This window comes from Cyphomyrmex costatus, unplaced genomic scaffold (genome assembly GCF_001594065.2).
Source record: "Cyphomyrmex costatus isolate MS0001 unplaced genomic scaffold, Ccosl1.0 scaffold205, whole genome shotgun sequence".
Taxonomy (NCBI): domain Eukaryota; kingdom Metazoa; phylum Arthropoda; class Insecta; order Hymenoptera; family Formicidae; genus Cyphomyrmex; species Cyphomyrmex costatus.
Genome location: NW_017276095.1, coordinates 1,169,687 through 1,197,585, shown reverse-complemented (window position 1 = coordinate 1,197,585; position 27,899 = coordinate 1,169,687). Strand labels below are relative to the sequence as shown.

Here is a 27,899-nt window from a genome sequence, read left to right as displayed (position 1 = left end):
GTTGCGCAGCTATCTTGCCATACAAAATATCTGCGCAACAACACCGACGACTGTCGATAGGCATGCAAAAGCAGTTACAAAGTAGTATTCCTGAAACGGTAATAAAACGCTCAGGCTCAGAACGATCAAGCTGAAGCCAGCTGAAGCCATAGAACTTGTAACACTGGAATAGGAATACAAACGTCGAACTGTGAGCAACATCCAAAGGACAGGGTAAAGGTATAGAACATCCCTCAGTTCAAATTTTGATAAAAATTTTGAAAAAAAACACTCATTCGATGCGTTTTTGCACGAAACGAACGAATCTGGCAATAAAAAGTGTTGCTCTGCCCTCCGAACCGAGATATTAAGCGTTAAAGTTGACGACTGTTGAGGTTAGGGTATGACAGATACCCTAACCTCATAGACTACATGTAGCGTGCTTTCTTCATGCCATCGAGTCGATGGGATCCACTTTGATCTAACCTAATTTGTTTTGAGATAGATCGATGACATCGATGTAAATAAGGACGTATTAAAAGGATCAAGCAGACAGTAGCATACTACGACAAGCATTTATGGTAATTCTTGTTTGCTACCTTATTTTGTTTTATAAGTGTATTATTAATATAAATAAGAATCTAAGTGTAGGCTGTTTTTCTTTCATAAATTTCGGAAAATGGTATTTATCATTATTTATCATGTAAAAGCTTCATCTTTTATTTCCATGAAATTGGGCTCATTTGATGCGTTTTTGCACCAATGAAAGAATATGGAAAAAAAGAAAGTTGGCTCGGCCATGCTCGGCTCTGCGAATCGAAATATAGCCTATAGGTGCGTTCCATTTCTTACATGTGAGCAACAAAAATGACTCCTTTTTACACCGAGCACTTGATACGCGTATTAACTAGTAATTTTCTATTAAATAATCTTAATTTCAGCAATGTATTTAAAGAATAATGTGTTAAATTAGTAAAATATGCATCAAAATAATTAATTAAATACACATATCATGTATATGTTTACATATAACGCTGAAATTAAGATAATTCAATAGAAAGTTACTGGTTAGTACTCGTATCAATTGCACGATGTAAACTAGGCCAATAAATGATACATTATACGCATCATCCGAAGTCGTCGTCTGTTCGATGGCGAGTGTTACATTAAATTAGAATTATGCACATCATGCGTGAAACGGAACGCATTCATTAAGAGTTCCGTGAGGCTGGCACCAAACTTTTGGAAACAGATTTTATTGGGTGTTTCTTATATGATTTTTTTTTGTGCAAATGATTGTAGTAATCATTATTTCGTTTGTAGTTGGAAAATAAGGAAGATATCAATTTTTAAAAACCAATAGATATTTTTTTTTAGATACAACTAAAACTGTACCACATTTATATTTGAAGTATATATAATATGTCAGTATAACTCTGTAAAGGATCAGTTGATATTTCATATTGATATTTCAATTACCAATTTCGAAAGCAAAGATTTCAACTTTTAAGCACATTTTTTATTTTTTGTCTGCAATCATTTTTCACTGAGTTTCACTATGTTTTGTTGAATTTAATGTATACTAGTATTAATATATTTTTTTCTATATAATTGTATTCTCTTTTTTAACAGGAGCAAATTGACAAACTCAAAGGCAATGAAGATATTGACTCATTTGTCCACAGAAAATCCAGCAAAAAATCAAAGTCTAAAAAGAAAAAAGATAAAAAAGGAAACAAAAAACATAAAAGAAAGAGAAAATGTTCATCTTCAAGCATTGTAAATATTAAAGATTTTATAATTTTTATTTATTAACATTTACACAAATTTGTAATATGAAAGTTATACATCAAATGTTAAATCTTATAGGATTATACATATGAAAAACAACCAATACGAAATAATGCCTTTAACGGTCTAGCTAGATTTTAGGTGCTTGTAGAATTTCATGTAAATTTTATTGTATACTATGTATGTAGTCTTTTAAACTGCGTCTTAAGTAGTATATAAATTCACATGGAACTATGCAAGTACTTAAAATCTAACTAAACCATTAAAGGCATTATTTCATATTGATTATATAATATATTTATTAGGACAAATAAGTCCTAACCTTTTCAAATTAATCAATTGCTACTTTATTTAAATTAAAATCTCTTTCCTGCTACTATGGGTTTGTAGTACTAATTGTTGGTCCATATTCAGAACGCGCTTACAACGATGTTATTGCTCTATCGTGCTTTACATTATGAATACTATAAAATTTCAGAGATAAAAGCATGCTCTTATCAATAAAAACGTGTTCTGAATACGGACCTTTATCTTTATGATAAAAAAATTTCATTAATGGAAACTTTGCTAACTTTACAAATCTAGGAGCATCTTTTGCATGTATTGTCAGACACCGCATTTTCTCCTGAAGCAGAACAAATCATTTCCTCCGCCACAAGAACACTTTTTTAAGTTGAAAAGCAAACGGATACAGTATTTCATGTGGTTGTTGAACAACATGCTGCTATTTGAAGTTAGCAAAATTTCCATATGCAATTTTTTTTATCATAAAGATTGATACTACAAACCCCTAAAGCAGCAAAAAAAATATTTTAATTTAAATAAAATTATAATTGATTAATTTGGAGAGGTCAGAACTTATTTGTAGATCTAATATATTTTTTTAGGAAAGCGACGACAGCGCGAAATTTGAATGGGTGGAGAAAAAGGCTCAAGATCAAGTTATTGATTGTAGAGCACAAGAAAATAAACTTAAAAGAGACGAATGGATGAATGTAGACAGTTGTATTCCATATTTATCAAAGCCTAACATGAAATCACAGGGATTAAAAGAGAAAGACAAAGAAATTTTTCTAGATAAACCAGGACAAAGTGACAGAGAATTGAATCCATATTGGAAAGCTGGAGGTGATGGATTACCTCAAAATAATCTAGGAAAATCTGATAATCTGAAGATTTTGGATGTAAATTGGCTAAAAAAGAGTCTTCAGCGTGCAGAGGAACAAGCTTGTCGAGACGGTAAATGTCTAGAGGAAGTAGCTGCCGAACGTTGGGGTGTAAGTTAATTAAAAGAACAATTTGTATTTGTACAAAATACTAGACTAATAATTATTAATGACATGAATAAAACTATTTTTTTAGTCACTAGAAACTATACAAACGATGATAATTGAAGCGGAAAAAATATCCAATACTCAACAGAATAAATCATATCACAAAAGATGTCACAATGATAAAAATGATAGAAATTCCGAAAAAAATTTCAGTCCGAGAATAAGAAAGCGTTCGAGATCAAGATCTAAATCAAGATCTAGAAGTAAGGATTGCGCTGGAAAATATAATACATCTGACTACTCGTCGCAACATTACACAAATTTGAAGCAAACCTTTCGCAAACCTAAAGATAACAATGATTATTATCAAATGCCTGCCAATAATCGTACGAAAAATTGGAAAAAAGATAAAAGTGATGAAAAGAGATGTCAAGGTACTGAATTACTTATATCTGAGGCAAAAGAAGTTGATTTAGGAAATATTAATAATGAAATGGATAAAGATAAAAACGTTGGTGTTTTGACTAAAGCAGAAATGAATAAATTAGGAGCAAGGATCATTAAAGCTGAATTAATGGGTGATGATGTATGCTTGCTGTTCTATTAATTGTTGTTCATTTTTAGCTTATTTACAATTTAAACTTACTTGAAATGATTTATTTATTTAGGAATTAGCGGCGCAACTAAAAATCCAATTAGAATACGCAAGAAAACATATTGCATCATGTAATACCAGTGAGCAAGAGGAGAATGTAATTCTCACAAGAACTGATGCAAAAGGTACATATCTTTCTAAATTTCATGTTTATATCATTAAAAATGACTCGATCGAAGTCGAAACGTCAAACAGGTTTTTATTTTAATTGTATTTATTTTAACTGTATTTTTTGGGCACATCAACAATACATGTTTATGTATGGCTCATAGTCTTGATTTGAAATATATCAAAATAGAACAATTGAAGGGCTAAGAGCCAATTCTGTAATAAAGAATGTTTAATTTAAAACATAAAGATGAAAATAAATAATTGTCTATATTAAAATTCTATAAAAATGTATGCATTAGGTACCGCAAGACCAATACAACCCAGAAGTGAATCTAAACGAGAAAATTACAGAAATAAGAAAACTGTCGAGACATATATTTCCGGTGAAAGAGTACGCCATTTCGCAGATGATGATAAATATTCTCTACAAGAAATGGTAAATTATCCAAACGATTAGAATCTCGAAAAATTTTAACACAATATAACATAAATTTCTATTGCAGTTTCAACGAGAAAAAGGAAGATCCACAATTGAAGATGAAGCAATTTTCACTAAACTCACTTCTAAGGTAGATTAACTGATGAATTAAAGATGATACAAATGTGGAAATTAAAAATAATATCTTCTTTTGTAGAACATAGATGATATGGATGATATATTTGAGCAACAAATTGCACAAACAGATTCGGAAGCGAGACAAGACAAGTGTGATCGTGCACAGGCAATTAAAGAACACAAAAAATTATCTAAATGTATGGATAATTGTTGGTGGTGCCTTGATTCGAAAAATATGTTAAAACATATGATTGTTACAATGGATTCTGTGATTTGCTTAAGCTTGCCTGCTTGTACTTCCTTAAGTACTGGTCATTGTATATTGACACCTATACAGCATGTGGCATGTCAATTACAATTAGATGAAGATGTGTGGAATAGATTGATGGTAATTTTTACTTGTGTATTTAGTATTATATTGATCTTTGACATGACAACATGAAATTGCTCGATGAATTTCTTTTTGTAGGAATTTAAAAGGAAATTAACAAAAATGTTTTCAGACGAAGAGTTTTATCCGATATTTTTTGAAGTATACAAAGTACGTAATAAATTTTCACATATGCAATTAGAGTGTATTCCACTGCCGAAAAAGATTGGAGAGTTGGCACCGATATATTTTAAGGTGAATAAATCATTGTATTATAAGATACTACTGTATTTTAAATAAATTTTTATATTCGATTTTTCTTTTTTGTAGAAAGCTTTGTTGGAATGTGAAACTGAATGGTCCATGAACAAGAAAATTATTGATTTAACATGTAAAGGTATACGTCATGCTATACCAAATGGTTTATCTTACTTTATGGTCGAATTTGCTTCACATCTTGGTTATGCTCATGTAATCGAGGACGAAGAAATGTTTCCGCAAAATTTTGCCAAGGTGAGACACACACACACACACACACACACACACACACACACACACAACAAAGTTGTGGAAATTATTCACTTGTAAAAACTTCAGTTTTCAATGTAAATTGATGATATGTGCGTGTGTGCGTTTGTTTATATATAATTTTTTTTTGTTTAGGAAATAATAGGAGGAATGTTGGATTTGGATCATAATTTGTGGCGGAAACCAAAAAGACAAAGTTTTGAGGAACAAAGAATAAAAATGTTAGAGTTCACAGAAAAATGGAAAACGTATAATTCGTCACAATCAAAAGACAACTGATTATTTTGATGACAAGAAAAAATTATGTAATAATGTTATAAAGATTAAATTTAAGATCTAACTGTTTACGGAATTTAATTTATCAGGTAAAAATTGGTGATATTACTACTGTAGTATTTAGCACTACAAACCCGAATTTTGAACAAAAAAGCCTTGGGCGAAGAGCCGCGCTCAAGAGTAAAGTACCCTTAATATCATTACCTTTACATATATTTATATTAATTATTATAGCTTTTAGATAGTTTTCATTGTTTTTCTTATTCGCTCTAGCAGCGCAAAGTGTTTTTACATAAAAAAGTTTTCTGTTTAAATAAATTTTTTTCATTTTGTTTTTAAATTAATTGTGATATAATTTTTTTAAAGAAGAATTAAATCACTTGGTTTCGAATAGGAAGATCTTTTAATAATAATACAAAGGCATATACACTTAGGTTTCATTGTATGAAGATAAAGATATTACCACATTGGTTTTACTTTTTAATTTAGTAGAATTTAAATAATAGTACTATATGGGTTCTTAAAGATTAAAGATATCACTTGTGTTTTACTTTTTAATTTGGTTGAATCTTGGCGCCGACTACTGATATCAAAGTATTGTTCGTTTTGTCTCTCGGGAGCTGCTCGGAGTCGCTCTGAGTAAACCCAGCGTACTTGGATGTGATCCATTTAATACTAATACTGCAAATGCTTCGTTGATCAATCAGAAGAAAAAATTTTAGGAATTGATCAATCAAAGTATGTTTTGAGGTATCTACAACATTAAATAGACCGCATCCAAGTATGCTAGGTTCGTTCGGAGCGACTCTGAGCAGCTCTCGAGAGACAAAACGAACGATACTCAAATCTTTTATACAAATGGTACATGTCATTAGAATAAAATAAATAACGTGGATGTGGATAAAATAGAATTTAACTTTGCACCAACTATAATTGATATCAAATATTTTATACAAATGATACATGTCATTAAATGAAGTAAATAATGAAGATAATATCACGTAAATTTTTATTGAAGATAAAAATAAATAATAAGGATATTGTAGTTAACACCATGGTAATGATTCCTACTACATTGCACACAATTTCTTAAGATCTTATATTTCTGTGTACAAAAAGAACACCATGGTAATGGTTCCTACTGCATTGCATATATTTTCTTAATATCTTATAATCCTGCGTACAAAAGAATGTTGTAATAAAAGTTATTATTACAAAAGAAACGAAAATTTAAATAATACATTATTTCATAAGATAATATTGAGATTAATATTGTATAATTGTTAATTACAATTTTCCATACCATATTAGTTATATTATTAAATGGGAAATTACAACTAATAATAATTATAGAGCTTTCCCTCTATAATGAAAAATTAAGTATTATTGTACATATGTTGTATATATACATATACATTTTTTTTTAAATACACCAGCTAAGTATTATTTTGTTATAATTGTTATACATGCAAAATAAATTTAAGCATACTATGAGATAAATGAATTCGCAGATCGAAAAAATCAAAATTGTATATTTTCTATGAAAAAATAAGATATAACTTTTTTATTAAGTAGAGAAATATTTATTTCGTCAATGTAAAATCATTAATTAATAATATTTCGGATCATGAAATTGAAATAATAAAACTTTTCTAATCTTTGACTTGTTATAAAAATGTCAAGTTAAAGATAGAAATTAAAATCAGTGAGCGGTCGTACTTCTGGATACACCAAATGTGTCCAATGGCTACGTTCAGTAAACTCAACAGTTAAGTGAGCGCTCGCTGTTATTGGTGTATTCTTTTAGATCATCCAATCAAATTTTAAATCTAGAAAAATATACCAATAATAGAGAGCGCTCACTCAACTGTTGAGTCTGCTGAACGTAGCCACAGTTTGTCGCTTGTTGGAAAGTTTCCTAGGTTATTCTAGTAATTGCACCCTTACATCTAGGGATATTAGCGGTATAGTGCAAAAAGTACCAAACCTACTGGTCTGGTAACCTTGGATTGCATATATATATTTTGCCGCGCAAATGTATGTATATAACGTATTGAACATACGTAGTACATATGGACATACATCCATGAAATAAATTGTTATGATCTTGTGACTTTAAGACGTGAATTTGTACCGTAAAGTTGCAGTACGTATAATTTAGAATTACCTATACTTCGCTACAAGGTGATGTCATGCGTGTTTTGTAGAATAAAAATAACGCTTAGATAATAATTATTCATTCAATTGCTACTCAAATTCTCTTTTTACACCATTGATTCTGAGTCCACATTATTCGATATGTAAGTTGTCTTAAAGGAAAATTATTTTCATTTCCGTCGTACATCATTGAAATAATATATCTTTGATACATTTTGTTATTGAAAAATAAATACACAACATAAACATGGAATAATGTTTTCTTATCAAATTGAAAAAAAAAAATGTAAATTTGTTATTTATTTTTGATAATTCTCTATACCTACATTTTCCTAAACATGCAGTCGCACATACTCACAATTGTCACTTACTTTTTACATTTTTATAATGACAATTACATTTATTGTCATTTATAAAATATTACACTTATTGATAAAATTTTTTTCAACTATTTCAGACTATTGTCGTAAAATGATAGAATCTAATCACGGTGATACTGAGGAGGAAAATATGGATATACTACAATTATCATCTGATTCTATAAATAATACATCAATGAAAAGGCCAAAAGTAAAATATTCTGAGCATGAAATAGATTCACCTAAAAAAAAGCAATGTTCATTTAATGAACAGTTAGATAATATATCAGAAAGTGATAACTCTGGAACTATTTTAGAGAAAAATGATACAAAGGTATGTTTTATAAAAGTAGAAAAATTTTGTCCAGAAGACCAGCAAAATATACAAGAGGCATCACAATTAGAATTAGATATACACAAAAAGGCTAAGGAGGAACAAGGAAGTGATTCAGAGCAAGAAAATGAAAAAAGAGATGAGATTAACATTACTTTAAAAAAAAATCCTAGAAAAATAGATATTAAAGAGGAAATTGTAGAAAACATGGTAATTATACATGGTAATTAAGTTGCATTAGCAACTTAATACAAAATTTAAGAAAATTGATTCTCTTTTATATCACTCTTATTTATCATATATCTTATTTATAGTATAATGTCTTTCTATTACAAATTTTTTAGCTTTTAGCTACATTTTTTGTCTATTTTGCAATATTTAAACTTACCGTTTTATTGGAATCAACTTATGGGGATATTCTCAAGTATATTTTAGAATTTAATTGTTGCGCTTGTCCTTCTGCGTTGACTCCTAAACAGCTGCCTAAATTATCATTGTTATTTAATTATAGGGAGTCTAATTATATATGTATATATTTTTCCATTATTATTATATTCTCTAGTGTCGGGTTAAAAAAATCAAAAAATTTTTTTATATTATTGTAGTTCGGAATCTTGAAAATGTGATCCCTAATACGTTAGACGAAATTTATGAAATTGAATAAGCTATAGGAATTGCATGAAAAACTTTGAAGTTTCAAATGTGTTTTTCTCGAAACATTTTTCAAATTGGACAAATATTTTTCTTACAAACTACTTGTCGGTTGATTGATTTGCACTTTTACACACGCGTTACGTACATACTAGGCTACCATTTGATCCTGTAACTTTTTGATGATTTTTTAAATTATGTTTCCAGGCAAATTTTTTTACTAAAAATCAAAGTACTTGTTTTGTGAGCTACCATTTTGTCAATTTTTCTTCCTATTATTTATTAGAGAGCCTAACAGTATCTATATCCGTAAAAAATAAAATAAAAGAATTTATTTTAAATGACGAGGACGGCGGCAATTATTGCGCCCGATAGAAACAATTTTTCGCGCTATAGCTTATGCGTCTATCTATATTTTATAGAACATACAATAAAAAGCTTTGAAAAAATTTGAGGAGTTTCATCAAATATGAATAAATATAAGTGCAAAACATTAGCTCTGTGTAGGTTTAACCATTTTTATAAAATCAATTCCCAAAATTTACTTTGAAAATATAAGTAAACACACTAGAATACCTCTTTAAACATGAGACATTTTGTTTAATAGCCGAGTTTAATATCCATATAATAAACAGATTATCATGTGATTTTATATATAATGAATTGTTTATATATAATAAATTGTTCTTAATTCTCTCTAAAAATAGGATAATTTATCCCAAAAGCCTATTACAAGTGCAAGTGCGATGTCTGTTTCTGAAAACGAGGAAGAAAGTACAGGCAATGAGGTTAAAGAAATTGACAAAACAATAGAGACAGAGGAAAATAACAAGGAGAATAAAATGAAAAAACGACATATTGCTAAGAAATATATTGTGGACACAGAAGTGATAAATGGGCTGGAGCTTTCGGTGGAACGTGCGAGTGATGAATCTAATTCTGACAATGAAGACGAAAAAGATGCATCTAGTTCTGACAGTGAAGACGAAAAAGATGCTAAGCCACGACCAAAGACAATAATCGAAAAGGCTGAGCCAAATGAATCAGAATTAGACTATTCATCAGAAGGAGAAGGAAAGTCTGATGATTCGCAACAAATCACTGACTCGTTCAAGATATCGCAAAAAAACAAGGCGAAGAGAAAAATCTCGCAAACAAGTTTTAATAAATTAAAGACTTCTGAATCAGAAGATAATCAAAATAGTAATTCAGATGAGGATTACAATCCACGGACAAAAAAGAAAATTGTAAAATCTCCAACTATGAAAAAATCAACCGACAAACATCGCTCGGGCGAATCAAAAAGAGGACGAGGTAGAGATATAAGAAATTCTCACAAAAAAAGTACTAAATATGTATCTGATGATGAGAATACAGCTACAGCAGAGAAAGCTAATAAAACAGTTCAAATTAAGAATGGACAGGAGGAAAAATTATCGGATGTGGAATCTTCGAAAAGTGAAAGTGACAGTAATTCTACGGAAGAGAACTCTATGAAAAGTAGAAAGGGAAGAAATAATGCTGTAAGTTTCTATCCAACAGATAAATCCTACAATAATACAATCACATTACACATAATGTATTTTTCTTACAAGATGTTAAATTTTCAGATAGAAAATAAACAGATAAAACAGATAAAGAATCTAAAAAAGTATTTATCCTTTCTTGGTGTGAGATTACATTATCGCGTTTTTACTGATTGTCGAACTCTTACTGCACAAATTAATCGTCTAAAGGAAATAATAAAGCAAAATGGAGTTCATGGTAGAATAACGTTTGCAAAATGTAAACGAGCAAGAGAAGAGAAAGCAAAGATGAAGGAGGTATCTGAATTGGATAAGTCAAACATTATATCTGAAGGTTAATATTATAGTTTTCTTGTCAATCTATGTTACATTTATTTATTTTATAATAGACATTGTGCACAACATTAAATTTGTTTTTATTTCAGGACGAATTACGCGCGCACGAAGAAATAGGAATAATGTTGAAAGGACACTTCCAGACACATCACCGCGAAGTCAAGAGTATAAGAAATTTAGCCGTATTCAAATTGTTATTGATAGTGATTCGGAGTAGAGAACATAGCATATATAATGTCAATATTTACATATTGAAACATCAACAGGTGCCAATTGTGTATATGTCCTGTGTGCACATTGTGTGTGTGTGAAGTTGATGTATCATTTCGTGGAAACTCATTAAATATTGAGAGTGAATGTATTTTTAATAATTCTATATCTCTAAATAAAACTAATAGTTTTGCCCTTTAAAGCGAAAAAAAAACAGACGCCAGGTTCACACACGTACACATTGGCCTGTTCTATGTCTATGTTGAATGTTTTGTATTTTCATATTTTCGTATTCAGTTATCTTTTTTATTAATATTATAGTGGGCTATCAATCATATAATTTTCATGTACTGTGTATTACGTTAACAATATTGATCAGTGATGTTAGTATGTCGAGCTATCTTTTCTAGCAAGCATTATATTTATCAGTATGTTGGGCTTTCTTCTCTAATAGGTATTATATTTGTAAAACGGAAAGCTAAAAATTTTTATTTCTACTTAATATAAATTATTGATAGCTTGTATACAAAGATGATTTTAGAATTTGTGTAACAACTTTTGGTATATATAATGATAAATTGTAATGTATACATATAAATAAGAAAAAAAACTAAAAGTAAAAAAAGATATTTTATCATATTTATATTATCGATTGATTAAAATGAATGACGCGGTTTGTTTAAATGAAAAAATTATATTTTTAAGTACATATTAAAAACTGATGTGTAGCGTATAATATATAGATAAAAAAAAAGCAATTCGTTTCTTTTAAATGTGCATTTAAAAAGGATCAATCAGAGATGTTATTCTTTCATATCTTCAAATATAATTATAAAAAACAACGAAAAGATATACTATTTTATTATATCCTTTTCTTCCGTCTTCAATACCAAAATGCACACAACTAAAAATTGCTAGACAATAAGAAACCATACATTTGACTTAATAAACAGAAAATAAGAAATATTATAAATACGGTCGAAATTGGATCTTTAATGCTTAAATAATTTAATGTTAATTATGTATATACTACTCGCATGTATATATATATATATATATATATATATATGTAAGTATATATACATACATATCTTTTGAACTATGCGCCAAAAATTTTCTCGCGGACTTAAAACGCAGCTAAACTATTAAAATAATATCACAATTAAATTTGGATATATAATAGACATCTCTATTAGACAGATCTTAATATAATCTGTAAATAATTTATTGCAAAAAATATTACCTCAGTCGGAACCGAATCTTGCATTCTGTGCAAGCGTCCTAAACCTTTGCACTACTCCGAGACCTTACTAAATTACTTAAATCATTAGAGAGGTGTGCGTGTGCGTGTGTGGGTGCGTGAGCGCGCGTGTGTGCGTCATAAGATGTAGATAGGATAGATTATACCAATTATGGATGGTTCCACTTTTATAAATCCTATTAATAATTAATGCACATTATCTTTTATATTTATTCAAGGTTTACTATCTCAAAGAAAAACCTGGAATTTGAGGATTTATTTTCTATCATTGAAAATGAGAATTTTTTTGTAACTATATCGGTACTAAGGAAACTTTTTGAAATTTAATTTTAAATAATATAAATAAAAAATAGAGGCAAAGAACCAGTATTATAATGACCACTTTAATTCAAGTAATAATAATATAAGCTGATATAACTATACATTTCGACACCGATCGGATTATTCTCAATGTTATAAATAATTAAATACAAATATCGTTATAATTTATTTTTAAATTTAAATTTTGTCTATTTCTAAAAATATTGTTTCTTTCAATGTTTTTCTTTGATAATTAAGAGACGGTAGTGAATGCAAAGTGAAAATGCAGTGTGTAAGTGTTTACTTGGGTTGGAATTAAAAAGATTTTTTAAGATTTTGAAAAATATTATTATTTTGGTAGTTTAGAAAGTAAATTCGTGTGTGGAATAGGTTTGGAATAGTTAATTATTTTGATAGTGTGTGTTTAGAAAGTAGGTTTGTGTGTGTGGAATAGGTTCGGAGAAATTATTATTAATTTGGTAGTTTAATGAGCGCATTCAGCAGAAAGAGCGCTACGAGAGCGCTCGCTGTTATTGGTATATTCTTCCAGATTTAAAATTCTGATTGGATGATCTAGAAGAATACACCAATAACAGCGAGCGCTCTCGTAGCGCTCTTTTCTGTTGAATGCGCCCAATGATTCAACAATATATATTTTCTATCTATAATTGACACAATTAAAAATTTCACATATTTTTTGAAAAATTTGGAAAAATTATTATTTTGATAGTTTGGAAAGTAGGTTTGTGTGTGAAATATATGAAATACACAAATTGACAATCTATTAGCAATAAGTATAACATAGACATACACATAAACATTTGCATATATATTCATATAATTCAAGAAAATTAAGTTCAACAAAATATACTTCAATAAATCTCTCTCGCTCTCGGAATCCGCAATTGATTATTGGATCTTTTAACTCAAAGCCCCACGTTGGGCACCAAATTTGCGACCGTACTCACGAGTAACGGGGCAATATATTCTCATATGTTTGCGAATTTTTATCGAGAAAATCAGAGGATGACAATAGAATACAATATATATATATATATAAACAGCGATACAAAATAGTTATTATTACCGTTCCCTACTGATAGATACTTCTTTATGCTATCCTATAGGTTTCACGATTTCTAGTTGTAGAAAATAATAAATGTAGTCTCGCGTGAAATCTCTAGCTTCTACTAATTTTGATTTACAATATTACAATATATATTATAGTTTGTTTGTGTTGCTTAGACTCAAATTTTTTTCAAAGTTATATTAAACATTTTTTTAATCTTTTACCTGAATTTTAGTAAAAAAATATCTGAAAATATTTAGGAATTGTCGAGGAACTTTTCTTGTAAGATGTCAATAAACATCTTGTTAACACTTGATATTTCTTACTTATATTCTCAATAGATTTATGATTATTTTTCTCACAACATATCAAAAGATAAACTTTTTATTATTTTTTTTTACCTATGATACGCTAGTTACAAAACTTGGCGATGCATACTTTACTGCAAAACAATTTATCTTCCTTTATCGCCATTCTTCCGTTTAATAAATTTTTCTTACAGCTGTAGCAACAAAAGCAGTCTTGAGTTGCATGAAAATTTAAATTTTTTATAGCTACTCCTTGTTGATCAGCAGCAATCACTACATTACAGGCAACGCATGTTTTTGCATATGATTTTTGATAACAAGGAAGACATAGTGGTCGATCGTTTTCGGTAATATATTGTTGCCCAGCCAATGGCATGTCACAGTCCCAGCAACAAAAATGCTTCACATGATAATTATGTCCCTCTGCAACCGTATACTCCCGTACGAAGATCAACTACAGCAAACAGAAGGAATTTATTGAATCATCACTGTTAAGTAGGTATATTATTTTAAGTATGAACTGTTTACCTCATCACAAGCGAAACATCGAGGAATTCCTAGAAACGTAGCCAAATCTCTTCCGCAATACAACTTATTCTTATAATAAAAATACACGAGATCCACCAACAATTCGTCGCATACCGAACAAACGAAGCACCCAGGATGCCAGGATGCGTTATTAGCCTTCTCCGCGATTACGACTACGTTGCCAATACGAATGTCGTCATGGCATTTTTCGCATTTCTGCATTTTTGTCGAGTCTACCTTTAAACCCTCAATAGCATCGCTTAGACAATCCGTATGTTGCGTTTGTGCGCATTGTTCATTGGTGTCTCCAACAATGTGAGGAAACACTTGATTTTGCAACTGTTCGGAATGTATTACGGACGACTGCACCATCGAACTGTTCAATTCGACTTGCAACGGATTGGACTTTGTATCGACAGGATTTTGCAAATCAGAAGTTTGTGTCGATACGGGATCTGTAGAATTATATTTACTCGACAATGCATGTAGATCCATAGTGCTTTCCATTGTGGCTGGAAATGTATCCGTCACCAACGAATCATTATTCGCCGTTTTGTTATTCGACAGCACGTCGCATCGCTTTCGTTCGTTTAGTTTGATACTATCAGGTACAACAGTTGAGTCAATTACTTGAGACTGAAGTTTATACGTATTCCTCTCTGCTTCGTAAGGAGTGTTCATTTTTGCCTCTTCTGCGAAGCTTTCCGCAGGGAGTAAATTCGTAGCAGCGATAATAGGCGTTGTCCCTACAGGCTTATTGATACGTGCAGAATTGTTTTTTTTCTTACCTCCACCATCACGTGGATGTAATATGTCACTCGAGTCTAACGGTCGGGACAATTTAGGCACAGCAGTGTATAACATTGTTGGATTCTGCGCTACATTATATTTATTGGCAAGTTTCTCTCTTATAAATGTCAATCCCTCCTCGTCCAATGTGCTTCCAATAATATCATTAACGTGTATAGCACTAGGTGGAAGAAGCGCATCCGCAAACATGGATTCCACAAAGAGAACTGTTTCATCATCAACAGCTTCTCGATGTGGGATGCACATCATGGTGTCGTTCAACGTTTCTCTATATCGTCTGGAAGCATTTCCTTCGCAAGATGCGTAATTTCGAGAAGTATGTTTTTCACGAGTAGGTACGATTTCTTGTTCTGCGAGATGTGTAAAAATCGATGAATTAACTACCTTGTCATCTACAGCTCTTTCGTCTACCAATGCGGTATCATCATGCGTGGGTCCACGTTGAAAGTTTTCATAAATCAATTTTCCTTCGATTGGTTGCGATCTGACGATGGTGCTACTAGCAGACACATTATCTAATATACAATTATACTCTTCTGTACTTCTCGTTAAGATCTCATTGTTATTTATGGCTGTAGCAGCAGCTTGTTTATTTTGAGCATCATACAGGTGCCTCGCATACAATGGATCTTTTATGGCGAAGCTACTCGGTGTACGTAATTGAACACCAGTAGAAAGTACATGGGATTTATGCTGTGGACTGCACTTTTGCATATCAGTTGCATTGACAGGTGTCATTAAAGAACGGTCGAATGGACGGGCACCGAACATCTGTGAAAATAATAATATTTGTATTATATGAGACAAAATGTGCGCTAGAAAAATTAATTCTTCTAATTAAGCAAGTCTTCAATATCTATAACACTTGATTTTACAAATCTGTAACTAATAAGGTATATTATTGATGTATAATCACAAGTTACCATTACTTACCTTCATCACTTTGCCTTGTCCTACATATTTCTTTATGTTTTCTAAGTATTTTTCAAATTGTATCTGCTCTTGCTCACTAAGTTCATCGCAAACTTTATAATCAATATCATGAAGCGGTAGTTGTTTCTGCAGTAATTGCCTTCTCAAAACAGCACCAACTGATCCTTTAATCGGCAATTTTTCCATGGGCAAAGCTTTCATGTAATCCATAGCAAGTTCTTTAGTTGTATCCGGTGGCACCCATTCAAATGTAGTTTCATCATCGTTTTGTTTCTTGTTATTTACTTGCAATTCTAAAGATCAAAATTTTAATATAAGCGCGCGTACACACACACACACACACACACACACACACACACACACACACACACACACACACACACACACACAAACACGAAATACGTACGCATGGATTTCTTTTTAAATTTTCCGCTTGATCCAAATAGCAGATCAAATTGTGGAAATTCATCGTCATCAACATCGTGGTCGTCCCGACCACATTTACAGTTTTTGCAAATTTTTCTCCAAAAATGAAGATCAAGACCAGGACACGAGGAATTGCAGTTTGTGCATGGTGCACCAGCTCCAGCTTCGTGCGCTAAACGTGGCTGAGTAAACGTAAGACAATTACATTTTAATCTCAATTTTGTATACGTTACATTCCTTTCCCATCTATCGAATCAAATTCATCAATCAAACTACATATTGAAATTAGATGTACCTTCCGCTTACGATTTTCCAGTTCCAACAGCCACTTTGGGCGATTTGTCGTTTCCTCCTCCATCCTCCAGCATAAAGAATAAGACACACACTATTGGAAAAATAAAATTCTATCTTCAATGCAAACTTATCTTGTGTCACTCGACATACAACACAAATGTGTATGAATCAGTATGAATCATGTAAGGCGACTATTCACACCAATGATGTGTTGGTTTTTTCGAGGCATAAACAGTCATCTCTTTCTTTCAAAAGGTATATGTGTGTACTTGACAGTGTACACACACACATACACACATTCGGATGCATACACTGTCAAGCATATACCTGCTCCCCTCTACTGCGTTATCCCGGCCCCGCCACGAAAGTGGGGACACTCTTAAAAACTAAACGAAGATACATACGACGAGCAAGAGCAGTGGTAGACCTTGGAGGAACGAGTCTTGTGTTTTATTGTATGTACGTTAATTCATACGTTTAGCTCAATTGAACTTGAATCTTAATGATACAAAGATAATGAAAATTAATCCATATTAATCCTTTGAAATCCATATTTCACAAAAATATTTGTCATGCAAAAATATTGTCATAAATATAACTAAATATTTCTATAATGTTTCATTTACTTCTGTAATGATACGAATATTTGTAAATCATTGGAGAACTCGAAGGAAAGGAAAATCATAAGAAAACACTAATTACATTTACATTTTACCATAAGTTTTATACGTACAATATATTTTGAGAACACGTATATTGAAAATATCAAGAGAATGAGAGTTTTAGTCGAGATGTCTCTTAAATCTCGGTGTCTTGTACAATTACATGTCCAACATTTTCATACTTGAAAAGCTGCATCAAATTCCTCTTGTGATATCTGCAATTAAATGAAAACATATGTATATAAAAATACAAAAGTAGACAATGACGCCGGGGGAAAAGGAGGTGGAGGTGAAGGGGGGACGAACTTATTTTTGTAATATAGAAAAAACGTGTTACCTTCTTTTTCTTAAATTTTTTAATTAATGCTATATCTTTCGCTAATTGTTCAACATCTTCCTTGTTTATTTGTTTTTTCTTTTTTCTATTAAAAACAGTCAAAGATTGTTGTTTCAATTCCTTCCTTTGCTTTTGTTTACTTCGTCTCTCTTGTTTCTCGAGTTTTCTCTTTTTAGTTTCAGACCAGGGTTCCGCTCGCTTTCGTTTACATCTGTTCTGATTATTTGTCCAAACACCAGTGCTCTGATACTCGCTCAATCTTTTAATTCTGCGCAATTCACGTTGTTTGTTTACATAAGGTATTGTGTTTACATCAATTTCAGGACCAACAAAAGACGATATGTTATTCTTTTTAAGCTCCGGCATTTTTGGCATTTTCAAAAGACCGAAACCCATTGCCAGTTTTCCCAAATCAATATCTTTTAACTGAAGAATTAAATTACATTCGTGTTTACTATATGCCTGCACGTATGAAACAAAGGCACGATTGGCTTTATCAAACATAAGTCGATCCTTTTGTTGCATCTGCCTCATACACTGTAAGCATTCGTGAACAGTGTTCTCGTTTAATTCTCTTTCCATCTGACGCAGCTCGACTTTTTGGTTTCTTTTAACGAAATCTACATATGCACTCTCTGTTTCTAGAAGAAATAGCAATGCGTTTCCTTCATTACCGATTCTCGCAGTTCTACCGCATCTATACAATAAAATTTAACATTTTAGAACTTTAGAGAATAAATTTTTAAAGTATCACTATATCTGTTTCGACGTATGTAATGTAGCGCCTGTTATGTTACCTGTGTATGAAATTGCTAGCTGTACTGGGAGGATCGTATTGTAACACCCAGTCTATTTCCGATATATCGATTCCACGAGCCATTACATCTGTGCATATTAAAATGCCATTTTCGGAAGATCGAAATTTATCAAACACTTTGTATCTCTTACTTTTCATTTTACCATGTAAAGCAAGTACGTTTATCGATGGTAATAATCTGCAAATATGCATACGTATGTATATACAGAGTGTCCAAAAAAGATAGGAACCTCTAAATATCTCGAAAAATATAAGTTTTACAGAAAAGTGTTCACGATAAAAGTTGTACAGTTTAAAAAGATCTATTTACTGATTTTATCACTTTAATCTTGAATGGTGTCGCCAAGGACACATGTGACCATTTTCAGTATATACAAAAATTAATAACAATGATTATGTTATTAATAATAATATTATTAATTTTTGTATACTGAAGATTGTCACATTTAAAGCCGAAACGTTTATGTAAATTTATTTTAAAATATAGACAAAATTCATTAACTCATGACAGTGTGTGGTATATGTTCGACCTTTTAATTTATTTACTTTGTTTGATATATAATATTTTTTAATTATACCCTTACACCTGTATAACTCGACTGAAATAATCCACACCTGCGCAGGTAGGTAAAAATATCATATATTTTGTTTCAAATCCTACTGAACGTATAAAATCTATCATTACTGGAAACTTATATTCAGGCTCAACAATTATAAAACTATTTTTTAAATTTATAGGCGTAGAGACATTAGACTTTTCTTTCACAACAATCAATGCTGGATTTCTCAGTCCTGCTCTGATCAATTGCTGTAATTCTTTCGTCTGTGTTGCAGAAAACAATCCTGTTCTTCTAAGACGTGGCAAATAACTTAAAATACTATCTAAAGTAACAGAGAATCCCAAGTCTAATAATCTATCTGCCTCATCTAATACAAAAAATTCCTAGAAAAATAAGAGTGTACCTAGTTAATAATTTAATACCATGTCATATAAAAAATGACATTATAACAATAAGGTACATACCAAAGATTTTATATTCAGACCCAAATTGATGTGATTAGACAGAATATCTTTCAATCTACCAGGTGTAGCAACAATAATATTTGCCCCTTTTTTTAAGTTTTCTGTATCTTTCTGAAGCGTCACACCACCAACCAGTAATACTTGCTTTAACAATGGAATCGTTTTTAAGAACTTTTCTAGAATTTCACTAATTTGTAAAGCCAATTCTTTTGTAGGACTGACTATTATCGCTCCTACTTCCATAGTTTTCCATTTTTCATTTCGTTTCTATGCACACATTAAAAAAATACATTATGCTTATTTTATATGTAATGCAATCACATAAATCTTTAGAATAGTATGCAATCATGAACTATTTTTAAAATTTGTTTTTATATCTATCATCATTTTGCTATACTAAATCTGTTTAAAAAGATAAATGCATATAATAAAAGATTACCTGTAATATTTCCAATAGAGGAATAAGAAAAGCAAGGGTCTTGCCACTACCTGTAACTGCTTCTGCCGCAACATCTTTACCATTTAACAATAAAGGTATACAAGCTGCCTATACAATAATAATAATAATAATAATATGTGAATATATAATATTTTGAATGATTCACATACATTTCTAACATATTTCCATTTATATGTACAATGACACACACAGTACATATATGTATCATAAGATATATATGTATATGTATAACCTGAATTGGTGTCATATAGGAAAATCCCAACTGCTCGAGAGTTTTCAGTATAGAATCACTCAATCCCACATCCAGCTCCTTCCATTTCTGTGTTTTCATTATGATCTTTTTCTTTTTACTTCTTATTTATAAAAAAAAAAACATTGAAACACAGGTAAAGGGATATAGAATACCCCGCTCAGTTCAAATTTTGATAAAAATACATTCATTCGATGCGTCTTTGCACGAAACGAACGAATCTAGCAATAAAAAGTGTCGCTCTGCCCTCTGAACCGAGATATTAAGCGTTAAAGTTAACAACTGTTGAGGTTAGGAAATCTGTCATACGACTACATGTAGCGCTAAAAATATGCTTTCTTCATGTTCTGTGACCTCTTGGGTGCATTTAGGGGCTGTTCCATGAGGCGTATTTGCCGTATAATGCTGGATTCACACTGCATCCGATGTTCGTACGACGACTCTGCAACCAATCAGAAAAATCGTATCATAAAAAAGAAGCAAAATCCTGTTTTCTGATTGGTTGCAGAGTCGTCGTATGACGAAAATCGGATATAATGAGCGCATTCAGCGGACTCAACAGTTGGGTGAGCGCTCGCTATTATTGGTGTATTCTTCCAGATTTAAAATTCTGATTGGATGATTTAAAAGAATACACCAATAGTCCAGTCAAATTGTCATTTTGCCTTGCAAAAATTGGAAAAAGCGATTTTCTTTTTCTGGCATGTGGGGTGAGGGGTCTAAAAAAGCTTAACTCTAAGTTTTCGAAGTGATTAAGGAAGAGGCAAATTTGCTAAGCTTAAAAACCCCCAAAAAATTTGTTTTTTGAATAACTCGGCTTCTATTGAAGATTTTTGAAGTTATAATAGCTCATTTTGTAGGTTTTTTCATGCTCTACAAGTTATCTTTATAACTTTTTTCTCTACGATGGATAGTTCGCGAAATATTTTACTAAAAGTACAAAAATGTCTGAACCGTTTTTCGATAAATGTGGTAGGAAACGAGATATGACCGATCAAAGGCCAATTAACCTTTTTTTAAACCTGAATTTTCGTTATTAGAGTAAAGGCCATCAAACGTACAAAAATTTTAGTAGGGATCGTAAGGTCTTAAGCAAATCGACCAATCACAATCAAGAGATTACGATCTCACATTTTAATACGCCAAACTGTGATTGGCCGATTTGCTTAAGACCTTACGATTCCTACTAAAATTTGTGTACGTGTGATGGCCTTAACCAATCAAAAGATCACTGATCACTGATTGGTTATGCGAGGTTATGCGATACGCCTCATGTGATTGGCGTATTCCATTAGATCTAAAAATATAAACCAAACACATATAAAAGTTCACTTAAAGCGCTCAATGAGGGGTCGTCGTACTGAATGCACCTATTGTAGACGGCCCATTAGATTAGAGTCACGATTGCGCCACGATTCCAAGTGAACGGGCCGGACATGTTCACCAGGTGGCGACTGCGTCCAAGAGTCACCGTGATCAGGTTGATCAGGCCAGGCGACTTGTAGGTACGTTGAGAGGTTGCGAGTCTGTCGTGTATTTTTCTGCCACATGTTGATTAGTTGACAACTAGGAGAGACAGAAACGCGCATCTTCACGGATTCCTCGCCGCCGCACTTGGCTTGGCACGCGTCGTTCGCAGGCCGTCATAGTTTACACTTCGCACTCTTCACGATCGTCGGTAGTGTCGGTACGTTCCTTCTTTCTCTCTCTCTCTCTCTCTCACTTTCTCCCCCACCCTCGTTCCTTCCTTCTCTTTTTCCCTTCCATAGATCCGAGTAAACCCCGTTGGTACGTACCCGTTGGCTGAGAGTTGTATGTACAACGAACCGTAGCACGCAACTTTCTGTATTGATACTTCGTCGTCGAAGAACGGTGAGCACTCGTCGTTTAAGGCGTTACGTCACGCGGTCGTTGACAATTATCGAGATACGAGCGTGGTGCTTGTTTAAAAGCCAGCTTTTACGCTCACGCCTTGGTCCGTGTGCACTTACACCCCCGTCGAGCCGTCACGCATGTACATATCGCGTACGCGCGTCCTCCGTTTCGTCTGAGGGATTATTTTCGTGCTGTGATCGTGACTGCATCTCGCTTCTGTATCGAGCCGCGGTTTAAAACACACAATTTTTGAGTTTCAAGACTTTGCCTCGTGCATCGTACGTTCACACACTTTGTGCTGCTTTGCGTTTAGGTTTGTTTCAATATATAACCTAAAAGTCCTCGTGAATGTTGATAGTTGCCACGCCAGCCTCTTTTTCTTCCTTATCCTTTATCTCATCCTCATATTTATCTTCATTTTTATCTTTATATCCTCGTTCTTCTTTTTCTTCATCTCATTGCGTCAGTTGTCTCAAGTCACACCGACAAACGTAAGAACGTTGCATAAAGACATTCGTACGTCCCGTACCCGTCCACGGACAAAAAAATCCGGATATTTTTGACGTCAAGCAGTATTGGGAAAGTAGTCAAAATTCCGGTCCCTACTAGGAAACGAGAGAGCCTCCAACAAATCGGTGGCAGAAATCCATCAACGATTGGTGAAGAACCATCAAACAAAATGAACAGCAAGAGGAAGAATCGTACAAATAACAGGTACTGCCAATCACTTGGCTTTCCTCGTCAAGATCATAATAGCAGGTATAATATCCAAAACATAGCAACATATATTGATGATTATATATAGAAAAATAATGTTTTTTTTATCCATGTCTTTTTCCAGATCTCCACGAGCACGTGGACCACAAGAAAGGAATGTTGCAGCAGAGGGGGTTTATAATAATGCTCATTTTATGCATGCCGTTACTAGCCATGTTGGCAACACTGTACAGGTAGCAAACACATGACTATATTGTTCATATTATACGTATAACTTGTGCAATGTTATTGTGGGATAAATTAATATTAAATTCTTTACTTTGTTTTTTTACACAGATTCAAACTCAAAATGGCTCCGTGTACGAGGGTGTGTTTAGAACGTTTTCGAGTCAATTTGACGTAGTGCTGGAATTAGCTCATCGTGTAGAGAGCTCTGGAAAGATTTGCGTAGATAGTGTAGTAGAGAAATTAATTTTTAAACCACAAGACGTTGTTACTATATCTGCCAAGGACGTTGATTTAGATTATGCTATAAGAGATACCTTTCAAACAGACACAGCCATTAGTAAGTTTAATGGTTTGATCGGTGAGAAGGAGCTCGAACCCTGGGATCCACCGACTACCATGAACGGAGCTGATTTAGAATTGGATGGTGCTGCTGTAAGCATATACATTTATTTGGATTTTAAGAGGACTTTCTATCCTATTTATTAAATAAATTGTGTGTAAAATTATTCAATTTTTAGAACGGTTGGGACGTCAACGAAATGTTTCGTAAAAATGAACAAGAATACGGAGTTCAAACGACATTTGAACCTTCTTTGGTCGGTTATACTCTACAACTACAACGTAAAGATACGAAAGATTACAAGGAACAGGAGCAAAAAGCTGCTGAAATAGCAAATGAGATCGAATCTCAACCGAATCATAAAGCTAGATTAGAACTGGAAAATGGCGATGAGGAGGAAAGATTTGCGGCTGTGGTAAGATTCAGATTATATCTCAGAAAATTTTTTTTTTTTATCCATCAAACTCATTAGTTATCTAATTTTAGACACGACCCACTGAAGGAAAATATATTCCGCCGCCATTGAAAAAGAAAAATGGTAACACTAGTAAATTGATGAGATCCAATGAACCCCCGTCTTCGCCAGGAACCACAAGTAATAAGAATGTCTACAGTCAACCCTCTCCGTCTACGGTTACGGTGAATGTCCCACAACCGAACATGTCGGTTGGAGTACAGCCTGTTCATACTTCGGTGCAACATCCGGTATCCTTAAATATGAGTATGCCGCCCAATGGAGTGGTTGTTACATATAATAATCCACCACCGCCATTTGTGCCTCCATCAACGACGCAGTCACAGCAAGGTAATATTATTTCGTATCGTTTGCATTTTCTTCTAAAGATGAAAATTGAACGGAAAGCGTTATCGATAATCTGCTCTACGCGACGATTATGCTTTCGACTAAATCAACTTTACGAAGTTATCAAAATTGACGCTGCTGCAATATTCCGTGTATACAGAAACAATTTTCTATTGATCACAGCTCTTCGTATATATCTGGAATCATAATTATAGCTCTTTCTACATAGCAAACTTGTAATGAAAGCCGCTATTATAGTTTCTGTACGATCGCCTTGACGATAATTATACATTTTTTTTATATAGTAATCCAGCAAAATCAATCGCAACCTCAAGTTACTCCTTCAATGCCGCAAGTAAGTTTCCCGCCACAACAGACACCTCCGAATAAAATAAATACAGAGAAACGTGAGCGGCCTGGCAGACAACAGGTTTATCAAGCTGACAAAGCTCCACCAGCACCATTTCCACAATCAAACGTTGCATCTTCTCAGCAACAACAACAGCAACAGCAACAATCTACGCAACATACATCATTGACGCAGCAAAACTCTGTAGAAGGGCAAATAGTTATACATAAATCAGATCATAGAAAGGTACGGTATATATATTTTCATTCAAATTCTTTTTTTTTTAACTCGCAGGGCAACTTATAAGTTTTACTTTAAGGTTCCTACACCACGTGGAAGAGAAGAACAGCATTCGGAATTGAGACAATTTGCTACAGAATTTAAATTAGCAGAATCGCAGGGATCCTCGGATACCCCTCAAATATCCAGAAAACAACAGCATCAGCATCAACAAGATGTACATTCCACCACTTCGATGAATCAGCCGCATCACCAAGGTCCTCATCAACATACAAGTCCGCAGCAGCAATCGCAGCAGCAACCATCTCCACAGCAGCATACCAGTTCTCATCAGCAACATCAAACTGTACAAGAAGAAACAGTTACCAGTAAGCCTCCACCTGGTCCATTAGTAAGATCCACAAGTCCACCTCAACAACAGCAGCAGCAGCAGCAACAGCAGCAGCAGCAGCAACAACAACAACAGCAGCAGCAGCAACAACCATCATCACCACAACAACAACCACAACAACAACAACAGCCACCACTACCACCACCATCACAACCAGTTCAGACTCCTCAGAATACTTCCACAGTACAACAGTCTCCATCGGAACCTGCGGTCGATAAGATAACTACTGCTTTTAAGAAATCTACTTTAAATCCAAACGCTAAAGAATTTAATCCAAACGCCAAGCCATTCACGCCGGTAAGTAATGTACATCACAGCTTATGAAAAGTTGAACTAGACTCCTATTCTTGAAAAGAAACATACGAGAAAGTAAGAAAATATGTAACGTATACTATGGTATATGTTCCTAGTTTTTCGTACTTTTTCTTTCTAGAATAAAAGAATGATTCCTGGAATGGAAACAATATGATTTGTATTTTTACAATGTATAGCGTTCACCTAGCACACCGACGCCTAGTCGACCGCATACACCACAAACTCCTCAGTATACAGGAGCGACTATGCCTGCGACTGTCGTAATGCCGGCATATGTAACACAGACAGCTTTTAGTCAACCACCTACTCAACAAGTGGCAAGGTTCCGGAAGGGTCAGTATTCCTTGAATATTCTTACACGATACATTTGTATCGCAAGTTTCTTTGTGTATTCGTAATAATACGAATGTAGTAATAATATATCATAGTTCGTAAGATCTAATTATTATTGTGTAATTTTTTTCAACACTAGTAGAAATTTGAAAAAAAATTTTTTATTTTTTCTAAACAATTTGTTTTCGCGTATAAATTTTACATTTAACAAACTTGAAATCGCTCTTTCTTTCTCTCAAGTTATTTTATTTATATTTTTTCCCCTGTATTTCAATTATGCCGATTTCATAATTATACACACGCGCGCACACACAAACATAAAATGAATATATATGTGTATTATACGATTTTTACAGTACCTATGATGCAGCATCGTGCACCAGATATAGCATCTCAGATGCAAGTGGCCGCAGCAACGGGGCAGCCATTATTAGCGCCAGCTATACATCCATTCCAGGTGCCTTATCCAGGACAACCGGCGTATCAACAAATGGTACGAATGGTTCAGGCACCGCCGCCACCCCACATGGCCACCCCATACCATCATCACCATGATTCGCAAGGGCCGCAAGCACCCGGTATACAATATATGGGTCCGCACACTCATCCGCATCCTCATGTAGCTCAGCAGCCACCTAGCCAAACGCCGTCCCCAGCCAATCCGAATCAACCACATACACCGGGAGCTTATAATCCACCTGGTACTCCACAGCCTACATATCCGCAACCTCCGCCGCAAGGTCATGCACCGAGCTATCCGATTATGTGCCCTATAATTCCATCCCATATACCATCAATTCCACCACAACACATGCAATACCTGCCACCGCAGCCACCCCCGGGTGCGCAACAGACTATACCTGTCATTTTACCGCACAATCAGTAGCTACGGCATAAAATAAAAGAAGAGGAAAAGCGATAGTATTCTGAAAAGGTAGGATAAGACTTTCAAAATTAAGTTACTTTCATGATGGTGTGTCAATTGTTTGAACTTTCAAAGAGCTGCTCGCTTTAATTATGCGTTCTCGATTTATCGATCGCTATAACTAATATAAATTAAGCATCATTCGTCAACTTTCTATGTTGATAAACATTTTGAAATTAAACTCTTGCATACACTTGCTTACAATGAGAGGAAAAAGAGGCTGATTATACAACTTTCAGCCAATGATTAATAATATCCCGTATATTACTATAAATGATTATAAATGATTGGAGAGTGTTGACCATCTTGAAGGTAACTTGTTATTCAAATGTAGGTCGATCGTTGAATGACCTATGGCCTGTATTATCGAATCCCGTAAAAATTTTCTTGATTATTTAAATCAAGTTTTAAAATTGTAAAATGATAGTTTATCATTATGCAATTTCGCAAAATTTCCACAAGTTCACTTTTATCGGATTAGCATGTGTACCCCGGAGAAAGATTTAATGATCTTTTGGATCATGCATTTTATCGAGTAGTGCTCAATACATCGGAAAATAAATGAGGGATCGCTCGCGTTTGATAGACGTATTTTAAATTCAGAGGTTTTAATTTTCTCATATATATATATATATATACAAAACATAGCTCGCATTACATCGTCAAGTAACAATCCAACGGAAAAACAAGATCGATCACGCGAGCGAATACTTTCTCTCTTTCCCTTTCTCTGGCTTTTTTCCGTTAGTTCTTTTTAATCGAAATGATTATTGAAATTACATGAGAATAAGG

At 33.2% G+C, this 27,899-nt stretch overlaps 5 protein-coding genes across 8 annotated transcripts; 3 read left to right on the top strand and 2 right to left on the bottom strand.

The window, feature by feature from the left end:
- Window positions 1–2: 2 nt before the first annotated feature.
- On the top strand, window positions 3–5,580 carry LOC108773419 (CWF19-like protein 2). 2 transcript variants are annotated; one of them, XM_018539227.1, is made up of 12 exons: window positions 3–219; window positions 485–560; window positions 1,612–1,758; window positions 2,658–3,047; window positions 3,133–3,630; window positions 3,713–3,824; window positions 4,110–4,246; window positions 4,314–4,379; window positions 4,446–4,754; window positions 4,836–4,991; window positions 5,067–5,249; window positions 5,400–5,580. In XM_018539227.1, the coding sequence occupies exons 2-12, from the start codon at window positions 558–560 to the stop codon at window positions 5,541–5,543; spliced, it is 2,145 nt and encodes a 714-aa protein (XP_018394729.1). In that variant the 5' UTR covers window positions 3–219; window positions 485–557; the 3' UTR covers window positions 5,544–5,580. The 2 variants fall into 2 exon arrangements, 1 of the variants encoding a protein (XP_018394729.1); XR_001940686.1 differs by lacking the exon at window positions 5,400–5,580 and having other exon boundaries at window positions 6–219; window positions 4,870–4,991; window positions 5,067–5,148.
- Window positions 5,581–7,595: 2,015 nt separating this feature from the next.
- Window positions 7,596–11,633, top strand: LOC108773363 (dentin sialophosphoprotein). Of its 3 annotated transcripts, none has more exons than XM_018539141.1 (5): window positions 7,596–7,686; window positions 8,155–8,390; window positions 9,749–10,564; window positions 10,652–10,901; window positions 10,993–11,633. In XM_018539141.1, the coding sequence occupies exons 2-5, from the start codon at window positions 8,169–8,171 to the stop codon at window positions 11,118–11,120; spliced, it is 1,416 nt and encodes a 471-aa protein (XP_018394643.1). In that variant the 5' UTR covers window positions 7,596–7,686; window positions 8,155–8,168; the 3' UTR covers window positions 11,121–11,633. The 3 variants fall into 3 exon arrangements, with proteins under 3 accessions (XP_018394643.1, XP_018394641.1, XP_018394642.1); XM_018539139.1 differs by having other exon boundaries at window positions 8,155–8,600; XM_018539140.1 differs by lacking the exon at window positions 7,596–7,686 and adding an exon at window positions 7,757–7,840 and having other exon boundaries at window positions 8,155–8,600.
- A 2,521-nt stretch (window positions 11,634–14,154) lies between these two features.
- Tes (testin LIM domain protein) lies at window positions 14,155–17,282 on the bottom strand. The gene is made up of 5 exons (XM_018539076.1): window positions 17,044–17,282; window positions 16,729–16,930; window positions 16,323–16,615; window positions 14,580–16,160; window positions 14,155–14,505 (listed from the first exon to the last, which is right to left on the bottom strand). Exons 1-5 carry the CDS (start codon window positions 17,104–17,106, stop codon window positions 14,155–14,157), a joined length of 2,490 nt encoding a protein of 829 aa, XP_018394578.1. The 5' UTR covers window positions 17,107–17,282.
- A 564-nt stretch (window positions 17,283–17,846) lies between these two features.
- Window positions 17,847–20,833, bottom strand: LOC108773373 (probable ATP-dependent RNA helicase DDX55 homolog). Its single transcript, XM_018539151.1, has 7 exons — window positions 20,575–20,833; window positions 20,322–20,429; window positions 19,883–20,149; window positions 19,443–19,801; window positions 18,839–19,036; window positions 18,042–18,738; window positions 17,847–17,919 (listed from the first exon to the last, which is right to left on the bottom strand). Exons 1-7 carry the CDS (start codon window positions 20,671–20,673, stop codon window positions 17,881–17,883), a joined length of 1,767 nt encoding a protein of 588 aa, XP_018394653.1. The 5' UTR covers window positions 20,674–20,833; the 3' UTR covers window positions 17,847–17,880.
- A 1,745-nt stretch (window positions 20,834–22,578) lies between these two features.
- LOC108773347 (ataxin-2 homolog) lies at window positions 22,579–27,186 on the top strand. The gene is made up of 9 exons (XM_018539115.1): window positions 22,579–23,226; window positions 23,309–23,417; window positions 23,521–23,844; window positions 23,931–24,167; window positions 24,239–24,557; window positions 24,860–25,149; window positions 25,223–25,831; window positions 26,026–26,182; window positions 26,539–27,186. Exons 1-9 carry the CDS (start codon window positions 23,147–23,149, stop codon window positions 27,066–27,068), a joined length of 2,655 nt encoding a protein of 884 aa, XP_018394617.1. The 5' UTR covers window positions 22,579–23,146; the 3' UTR covers window positions 27,069–27,186.
- The last annotated feature ends 713 nt before the right edge of the window (window positions 27,187–27,899 follow it).

Excerpts from the sequence above, each read along its gene's own strand:
- LOC108773347 (XM_018539115.1), top strand. The coding sequence starts at position 23,147 with ATGAACAGCAAGAGGAAGAATCGTACAAATAACAGGTACTGCCAATCA. Across the intron at positions 23,227-23,308 it reads CGTCAAGATCATAATAGCAG|ATCTCCACGAGCACGTGGAC; the intron begins GTATAATATCCA and ends GTCTTTTTCCAG. Across the intron at positions 23,418-23,520 it reads ATGTTGGCAACACTGTACAG|ATTCAAACTCAAAATGGCTC; the intron begins GTAGCAAACACA and ends TTTTTTACACAG.
- LOC108773373 (XM_018539151.1), bottom strand. The coding sequence starts at position 20,673 with ATGAAAACACAGAAATGGAAGGAGCTGGATGTGGGATTGAGTGATTCT. Across the intron at positions 20,150-20,321 it reads CTCTATTGGAAATATTACAG|AAACGAAATGAAAAATGGAA; the intron begins GTAATCTTTTAT and ends ATGTGTGCATAG. Across the intron at positions 19,037-19,442 it reads TTCAGTCGAGTTATACAGGT|ATTATTACCATCGATAAACG; the intron begins GTAAGGGTATAA and ends GCATATTTGCAG.
- LOC108773419 (XM_018539227.1), top strand. Across the intron at positions 3,825-4,109 it reads CACAAGAACTGATGCAAAAG|GTACCGCAAGACCAATACAA; the intron begins GTACATATCTTT and ends TGTATGCATTAG. Across the intron at positions 4,247-4,313 it reads AATATTCTCTACAAGAAATG|TTTCAACGAGAAAAAGGAAG; the intron begins GTAAATTATCCA and ends TTTCTATTGCAG.
- Tes (XM_018539076.1), bottom strand. The coding sequence starts at position 17,106 with ATGGAGGAGGAAACGACAAATCGCCCAAAGTGGCTGTTGGAACTGGAA. Across the intron at positions 16,931-17,043 it reads TGGAAAATCGTAAGCGGAAG|CCACGTTTAGCGCACGAAGC; the intron begins GTACATCTAATT and ends ACGTTTACTCAG. Across the intron at positions 16,616-16,728 it reads ATTTAAAAAGAAATCCATGC|AATTGCAAGTAAATAACAAG; the intron begins GTACGTATTTCG and ends TTTGATCTTTAG.
- LOC108773363 (XM_018539139.1), top strand. The coding sequence starts at position 8,169 with ATGATAGAATCTAATCACGGTGATACTGAGGAGGAAAATATGGATATA. Across the intron at positions 8,601-9,748 it reads AGGAAATTGTAGAAAACATG|GATAATTTATCCCAAAAGCC; the intron begins GTAATTATACAT and ends CTCTAAAAATAG. Across the intron at positions 10,902-10,992 it reads GTCAAACATTATATCTGAAG|GACGAATTACGCGCGCACGA; the intron begins GTTAATATTATA and ends TTTTTATTTCAG.